Source organism: Saccostrea cucullata, unplaced genomic scaffold (assembly GCF_032062105.1).
Source record: "Saccostrea cucullata isolate Sc308-1 unplaced genomic scaffold, CSIRO_AGI_Scuc_v1 ctg1111, whole genome shotgun sequence".
Lineage (NCBI taxonomy): Eukaryota > Metazoa > Mollusca > Bivalvia > Ostreida > Ostreidae > Saccostrea > Saccostrea cuccullata.
In genome coordinates, this window is record NW_026922636.1 from 44408 (window position 1) to 53564 (window position 9157).

The window sequence follows — 9157 nt, forward strand, 5'->3', positions numbered from 1 at the left end:
CATGTTCTCCGGCTTCTGATATGTTTTCTTTCGGAATAAGGAATAAATGTTAATGAGTTAAAGAGAAAATATATCAGTATAATATTTTTTGGTCTTATCAATACTTAAAAATACGATTTTTTTTATGGGCTATATACCGCGTAGAAAATGCTGTAATCTGATTGAGTTGTCCGTCAGCAGTTTATTGTAGGTGGCGCTGCGACGTTATAATGAAGCTTGCCTCAGGTTTGAGGTCATTGTGTATTAGGGTATTCAACTCGTGACGTATTGATTGCAGGGATTAAGCAATGCTTTACATTGTTAATCTAGTTAATGGCGTTACATATTTCATTGTAAAGAAATAACTAAACCAGTTAAGCGTTTTTGAGACGCAGCATTGCTCTGAGGACAGAGAATAAGGTTGAAGAAAATAGGGAGCGGATCTACGTACTTGCTTACTAAATTGAGTCCTTTGAGCGCAAAGGTCTGAAGGGAGCGAATCTAATATCTGAGATAGAATTTCGCATTTATAATTACTTTGTTTTATTTAACAATGTTGCAGAGTATTACAAATCAGACTGATTTGTCCCTTTACTTGAAAATTACAGAATACAGATGAAGAATCTATTACCCTGGGCTGCACACTTTAAAATACAAACCTTTAGTTACAAGTTTCGACCGAGCCTGTACATATGACGTCATCGAAATATGTGTTCTTTGCAGACATGACGCGTCTTTTTTACGTGTATTTACCCGTATTTACCTTGTATGGGGTGACCCACACGTAAGTGGATAACTTGTGTGTTTATTTTAAGATATTTCAATTAATATTGGGTCGTTTGAATCAAAACAAACATATTTCAAATGTAGACTATGTAGTGTAATAGAACTATATATGTTTCATTCGGTGAAATGGTTATAAAAAATTATCGAGACGCTGAAAATATCGATCTAATACGATGAATCCCTAGATCCCTTTTGATTACATTTTACATATACAATAGTACATCTTTACCACACATGATACTTATCATTTGAATTTAGGATTTAGGTTAAAATACAATTTATGAGATAAGTTGAATCTTAGTATACAAAATCAAATGACCGACTGTCATGTCAACCCATCCCCACCCCTACCCCTGGGCCGCCATACCCCTTAGGGGACTTCTGGGAGGAGTGGCCAGCTAATTTTTTTAAGTTAGATAATTCATTTCTTCTTCTTCCAGTAATGTAAATGACTAGATGGTATGTCAATGTAGCCATTTTAGGTGGCAATGTCCTCTTGTGTTACCTGTACAGGATGTAAATGACTAGATGGTATGTCAATGTAGCCATTTACAATCCTGTACATCATGGTGGCTCGTGATGTTATCCGCCTGGACTGCAGGGTATCAAGCTGGAGTTGATTGAGCATGGATGTTACGCTGCTGTCCCTGCTGTAGTCGCCCTTGATGTATTGTGCTGCTCGCGGTTGTACCGCCTCTATCTTATTAATGTGGGTCTTGTTGGTATGATCCTTTACTGTAGTGTAGAGGCATATTCCACCTGAGGTCTCACTAGGGTCTTATAGCTGGTTGCCTTGATGGACCGTGGGCATCCAGAAAGGTTACAACTCAGGAAAGCAGTGGTGTTGTTGGCTTTTCTGGTAATGTTGTTAATATGTGGTCCCCAATTGAGCTTGTTGTCGATGGTAACGCCCAAGTACTTTGCTTTGGTGGTGAACTGCAAAGTTTGGCCATGGATGGAGTATTTGGCCTCAATTATATGCCTTTTGTTGGTGATGCGTATAACTTCACATTTCTCTGGGTTGAAGCTCATCAGCCACTCAGATTCCCATACTTGTAGATGGTTCAAGTCTTCCTGGAGAGTGATTGTGTCCTCCTCATTAGCTATGCTAAATCAGCAAAGAGCCTTGTTGTTGATTTGACTCAGGATGGTAGGTCATTGATGTAAACCAGGAACAGTAGTGGGCCAAGCACTGTGCCCTGGGGATGTTACAGGAGCAGCTGATGACATCTTTCCATCAACAACTACTTGTTGGCTTCTGTCGGCTAGGAAGCTTCTGATCCATTCCAGGGTCTGTCCTCTCACACCATAGTGCTCCAGTTTGAGGGCTGATAGATGGTGGGGGACTTTATCAAAGGCTTTGCTGAAGTCAAGTAGGACTGCATCTACCTATTGTCGTTGGTCGAGGCTACTTGCTAGATCATGGATAGTTGTTATCAGCTGACTTTCGCATGATCGTCTCTTCCTAAAACCATGTTGCTGGTCTGAGAGGATGTTATTTCTCTCAAGGTGATTAATAACATGGCTATAGACTATATGCTCCAAGGTCTTACAGCATACAGATGTGAGAGACACTGGTCGGTAGTTAGATGCTGTGGATTTGTCTCCTTTCTTGAATAATGGTGTGACATATGCTGTCTTCCAATGCCATTGCTTTCAAACATCTGGCTGATATGTTCTCTGGTCCACTAGCCTTGTTAGGGTTCAGGTTTTGCAATAGTTTGAGGACACCTTTTTCTGTGTTTGATGTTATTTACCGCTTGGTAGGTTGATTTGCCAAGGTCCGGAAGGTTACTAAGTGTCTCTGTATGGAAGACAGATGAAAACTGTTGATTCAAGATCTCTGTCTTTTCCTTTGGACTGGAGTGAAGCAAACCCTTGTTCAGTAAGGGGGAGACACCTGAACTGTCACAGCACTTACTCTTGATGTAAGTGTATAGCTTCTTGTTGGAATGGCCCTCCTCTCCAAACATGTTGTTAATATATATTTGTGGTATGACTTTCTACAATCTTTCCTGTTGGTACTCTGGGCATCATGGTATTTTCTCCATTCATTCTGGGTGTTTGGCCCACCTATTTGCATGTCGTTTCCTTCTACTGAGTCTCTGGATGTTTCTGTCACACCATGGTTGATTGAAACGACTTGAAGTGAACTTGAATGGTACATGTGTATTAATGGAACGAGTGCAGATGTTCTTCAAGTCATTCCACATCACATCTACTGGTACATTGTTGATGGCATGTTGCTGAAATTTGACCAGATTCTCCGTCAAATCAGATCTAATAGCCTTGGTGTCTGCCTTGGACCAAAGATATACGAGTCTCTTCACTGGACGGCGTCGATGTGGCGTAGTGTTGATGTCAATCAAACCAATACTATGTGATCACTAAGTCCTGGAATTGGTCTTGCTTTATTAAGAAGAGGTGGTCTATTTGTTGCAAAGATGTCAAGGATGTTATTACCACGTGTTGGGAAGTTGATGACTTGTTGACATCCAAGATCACTAAATGTGTCTATAAACTGCTGACTGATGGTAGTTGGATAGTTATATCCCTCACCTGAATCACATGCCCAGTTGATATCAGGAAGATTAGCATCCCAGCCAACCCATAGTGTGTGATCCAGGTGTTTACGATGAAACTCCTTTAGGGTGGATCACATTTTGTTTGTGTAGTCCACGTCATTGTTTGTGGGTCTATAAATGCTGCACACAATGATGGGTTTGCCGTTATCCTTAGAAGGGATTGATGCAGCAACCATTTCTGTATGTGTGTCAAGCACGATCTCTGAGGCATCTATATTAGCCTTAGTAATGATGGCTACTCCACCATGAGAGCTGTTTGGACGGTCTTTCCTAGCAGCAAAAACATAGTTATCAGGCAGAACGTCTCTCTCGTAGATGGTTGAGTTGAGCCATGTCTCACTGGCCAAGATGATGTCAGGGTCAGTGTTCTCCAGCATGCTCCAGAATGCCTCACGTTTGGGTCTAATACTCTGGAAGTTTATAGATAATATTCTTGCCTTGTTATTGTCTAGTGGCTTTTTGGATTGCTCTTGTTTTGGAGAAGATGCAAGAATAGGATCACCAAAAAATGAAGTGTTTGATAGAGTATGTATGCTTGATGGTGTCGATGATATACAGTGGAGCCTCATTTATCCTGACGCTTTGGTTCCCAGTCAATTTGTCCGGATATGTAAAGTGTCCGGAAAGCTGAATCACCAGTTAACCAGGACAAAATAACCTTTAAAAATTTCGTTCCGATGAAAAATCATCCGGATACTGAAGCATCCGGATATCTGGGGTCCGAATACTGTATAGGGGCCTATAGAAAGCTAATTCACTGTTTCTGGAATTCACGGATCCATTAACACCGTGAATATAGCGAATATTAACACCGCAAGTTATTTTCTCCCTATACAGTATCTGAGGGTCCACTGTATAGTAACACCACTTAAAGATAAATTGAAATCTTCAAAAAGGCTGGTGTGGAAATTAGGAAGGCCACATTGACAGTTGTATCAGCTTAGATCTCGTCAAGAAAATGACCCAGAATAGATTATTTTCTTCCTTTATGAAAAATTCAAACAAACCAAAAAAGGGGAAGAAAAAAGACTGTTTTTTGTTCGTGTGAGTGAGTTGGGGGGGGGGGGGATGGCACTAGTGAAGGATAGAATATTTATTTTTCTTGCCTGTCAAAGATAAATTATTTATTTTCAACATTTGCGAGGATAAATTCTCTCTAAATTCTGCCAGCGCCCCCCCCCCCCCCCCCCCCCCATCAGCTGCATTATCTTTTGCATTGTACAAACAGGCACAAATGATCCACAGGTGCCTGTGGACAGGACTGCCCCCCCCCCCCCGAATATACACCCGGGTTCAAGGAAACTTGTATTTGTCTAAATTTGTCTACTATTACACATTTATATTGTATTCCATATCAAATTTAAAAAAAATAACGTAGAATTAACCTTTTATAAAAAAAAATCACATGCGCGGTATCAGAAAAAAGAGCTTCTCAAGGGAAAGAGGGGAGGGGATACTGTCGACAAGAAACTGTAGTATATACATGGATAAACACAGCCAATAATTTTATTGGTATTTGTTGTAACATTTTTATAGCGATCTGTGAGAGGAAACTGAAAGCATGTCAAGGAAAACAAGGTTCCGTTTTTTCATGAAGGACGACATAGATTTGTTAAAAGAAGTGTTGAGTGTTAATCCCTTTTCTGGGGATTCGGTAAATAAGTGGGCCGAAATTGCAGAAAATTTTATGATGGTACATCAAGAAAAAGCCCTGGATGGAAGGCGCTGCCAAGAAAGGACAAGTCTCCTTCTTGCATTTTCTAAAGAAAAGAACAGAGATAAGCTATTAAGGTACACAGACTAAGTTAACGTTGTTAAATAAATAAATACCTATCAAGCATCAGCTATAAACAAGCAGTAATATAACAGCTATCATGATTGTTATTTCCTTTACTTTCTAACATTGTTTGTGTACCCCCCCCCTCCCTGGGCCCCCTGCCTTTATTTACTATTCTAAAACTCTACGTTACTTTCTATTCAAAGACATGGAACTGACGAAGAGAATGTCGAGAAGGAGCAGTTGTTACAGGAAGTGCTAGCATTGTCTGAGCAGGCCAAATTTAAAACTGAAAAAGGCAAAGATGAAAGCCAAAAAACGCAATTAATACGGAAAAGGGCGATCAAAAACATGAAAACAGGTATTTGTATATATGACTGGAATTTTTATACGTAGGCACTTTTATATTCATATTTACAAACATTTATTTAAATTTCATATTGTTTTTCATTTTTCAGATACCTCTGATGAGAACGATGACAGTCAGTGTTCAGTGAAGAGAAGAAAATCTAATACATGACCGACTTCCTCACTCACTTCAGATATATCGATGACGTATTGCCAATTAACAATGGTAATTTCCATTCCTTCGTTGAAACGATATATCCTGGTGAGCTTGAGATAAAAGATACCACAGAGTCTGACACCTCTGTTTCATACTTGGATATTTTACTTGAAAAAGACGCTAATGGTAGTCTAACAACGAAATTTATGATAAACTTGATGACTTTAACTTTTCTATTGTCAACTTCCCTTCCTTATGCAGCGATATACCTTCATCACCTGCATACGGAGTGTATATATCTCAGTTGATTCGATACGCAAGAACATGCTCTACGTATGGACAATTTCTAAAAAGAGGTAAATTATTGACAAACAAGTTGATGACACAAGAATATCAGCAGTCTCGTTTAAAGTTATCATTTCGTTAGTTCCATGGTCGATACAATGACCTTGTCAGCAAATACAATTTATCATTGAGTCAAATGCTGACTGACGTTTTTCATACCAATTGTTAGTCCATTATTTATATACTGAATTGATGACGGATATGTTTCCGTTATTTCTAGATCATAACAAGGAGCACACGGTGTGAACGGTCGGCAGGGGATGCTCACTCCTCCATGGCACCTGATCCCACCTCTGATGTTTCGGGGTCCATGTTTGCTCTGCTCTTATTTTGTGTTGTTTTATGGACTTTGAGATTGAATACTGTTTGTTATCTCCATATCCTTCATAAGACTGAGAGCGAAAACAAATTGAATAGAGAATAAAGAAAAAATTGAGCTAGAAAAAAAAGAAGCTGAAGTTAGATAACAAAAAAAAAACAGCAGCTGGACCAAGAAAGATTCCGGTTAGAGAAAGAGGAAAGAACTGAAATGATTGATTTATTCAGACAGTTAATTGAGAAAAAAACAAAACAGAGTATTTAATTGTAGTCAGTATTTATTAATAGTATTTAACTTTTTTCATCATGTTAGAAATGATAGCTAATAAACTTTTACTTTATCTGTTGTTAATATATTGTTCTAAAGAAGGAGGGCGAATTTCGAAGAAATCCGTCGAAGGACTCCCGTACAAACAAGTGTGGAAGTTGGTAAGAAAGTAGTACTTTCCGACAGGCTGGAGGTATAGTTTTCAGTTTTTCTTGTAATCAAAAAATGAAAATGTCTGGGCGTATTTGACCAAAAATCAAAAACTTAATATATGGTCTCGGGGAGAGGCGGAGAAAGACTAGTCCTTTCCATAGGCGGTCCTGCGGATAAGACCGTATGAACTGTATGAACCGAGGCCCCGTGTCACAGCAGGTGTGGCAAAAACTGCTCAAAGGTCGTAAGAGCCGAGCATTTGCAGCGCTTCGCCAGCAATGGTGACGTCTCCATATCGGTGAAATATTCTGGAGAGGGACGTTAAACAGTACCCAATTAATCAATCATACTTTTACATGACTGCCGCTCTCTTTAGCATTGTAAGAGACATCTGTTTCGGGGGGAGGGGGATCCAAGATATTTTTACACAGTGCTCGCTCGGGGATTCATATCTGAGTACGAATCTCGACCGTGACTTACCGAAGTCGATAGAAAATTGGTAGCAACCAGAAGGTGGATCCAGGTATTTTTTTTTTCCAGCGGGGAGGTCCACCTCAGTCAAAAATAAATCCAAATCAAAAATTTGAGAGAGAGAAAGAGAAACTCTTAACTCGTCCAAAACGTGAAAAACCATTGGGGGCTAGGGGTGTAAGTGCATGGTTGACTTTTCACTTCTAATGCTTCGTATCTATTACTTTTCATACCTCCTTTGCCATGCCCTCAACACGTAAAAGTAAACTTGAAGTGCAGGTGCATGCCGTCGGACATCGTCGGAAACTCACGGTTGATTACGCTTCGACCGAACGAAGGGTAATCAGCCGTGGGTTTCTTACGATGGCCGTCGAATTAAGCCTTAAAAACCGAGGGGCCCTATTACAGTAGACGTTGATATACGATAAATATCCCTCACTGCTTAATGCTTGGCTCTGAGTGACAATTAAAGGCCTAATTCAACAATTAAAGTCCTTCAGATTTCTTTAAACGAATGAAACATTTGAAGAAGACGTACGTAAAACAACAACAACAAAAATCAATCAATACCCCGGTATAGATTTTAAAGTTAAATTTCATCGAAAACCCACGAAACGAAGGTCTTTGGGCCTTGACCCACTTCTCATCTGCCCATGAATAATGCATTCTAACATATAATAAATTTTAATTAAGTCGAGATTGATTCGCAACCTTTCAAATGACATCCATCTAGAGAAGTGGATTGACAAGCAGTTAAAACTGTGTAATGAATCAGAATCAGTTAAGTGGATTGAAATAGGATTTTAAATCACCCAATCAAATCATATTATGTGTAGCCAATCAGAGTTGATATTTTAGCCAACCAAATCATTAGAATTTATTAACCAATGAGTAGCTATTAGCCATAGGAGATATAGTATAAATACAGGGATCAATCTTGTTTCGTTTACTTTTGGTGTAACTCTTTGTTAGAGTTAGGTGACGTGGGAAGGGTGCCTGGGCTGTGTCGGGAAACAACAGAATTGTTGGTTATACCTCTCAGTCTGCAGCTACAGAGATAGATTTTATACTTGATCATTGGTTTGATAAATTATTGGTGATTCTTTTGTTGCAGTTCGTTTTCATATTTGTTTGCTAATCATTTATCCAGATAGGACCGAGGAAAAAGTATATATACATAGTGAATTTCAGTCAGTTTCTTGTTTAAGTGCCATTGCTATTGAAGTTTGTTCATTTTGTATTATAAACGTGATTCTTAGGAAGGAAACCTAAGCGAACCCAATTATGAATCATTTGTACTTTGTAAAAACGTTACAAATTTGGTGGCAGCGGTGGGATAAACATCACGTTTTAATAAAGTTATTGTAATTTGTTGATCTAGTACTTGCTTATTTTTTTTATGGATAAGATTTCTACTTGCGACGTTTAGATAGAAATAATGTTCATGGAGCAAAGATTACTTTAAAAAAGTGAGAGTTCTAACATGTGTTATATACTAGTAAAACATCTAGCAAGGATCTAAATACTTTTAAAAGTAAAAACTCTATTTGTTCAATTTCTACGGAGTCATGGATTTGTGATTACCTATGCGAGGACGCATATTTTTTCGAAGGCGTGGGTAATGTAATGAATCAGAATCAGTTAAGTGGATTGAAATAGGATTTTAAATCACCCAATCAAATCATGTTATGTGTAGCCAATCAGAGTTGATATTTTAGCCAATCAAATCATTAGAATTTATTAACCAATGAGTAGCAATTAGGCAGAGGAGAACTAGTATAAATACAGGGATCAATCTTGTTTCATTTACTTTTGGTGTAACTCTTTGTCAGAGTTAGGTGACTTGGGAAGGGTACCTGGGCTGTGTCGGGAAACAACAGAATTGTTAGTTAGACCACTCAGCCCAGGGACCCAGTTCCCTAGTGTCTTTGTGACTAGCTATGGTGTCTCTGTGACTTTAGCTTGTGTCT

At 38.9% G+C, this 9157-nt stretch overlaps 1 protein-coding gene across 2 annotated transcripts; it reads left to right on the forward strand.

The window, feature by feature from the left end:
• The first annotated feature begins 213 nt into the window (after positions 1-213).
• LOC134262119 (uncharacterized) lies at positions 214-6608 on the forward strand. 2 transcript variants are annotated; one of them, XM_062744512.1, is made up of 4 exons: positions 214-232; positions 4887-5141; positions 5334-5488; positions 5586-6608. In XM_062744512.1, the coding sequence occupies exons 2-4, from the start codon at positions 4912-4914 to the stop codon at positions 5645-5647; spliced, it is 447 nt and encodes a 148-aa protein (XP_062600496.1). In that variant the 5' UTR covers positions 214-232; positions 4887-4911; the 3' UTR covers positions 5648-6608. The 2 variants fall into 2 exon arrangements, with proteins under 2 accessions (XP_062600496.1, XP_062600495.1); XM_062744511.1 differs by lacking the exon at positions 214-232 and adding an exon at positions 659-763.
• Positions 6609-9157: the final 2549 nt, after the last annotated feature.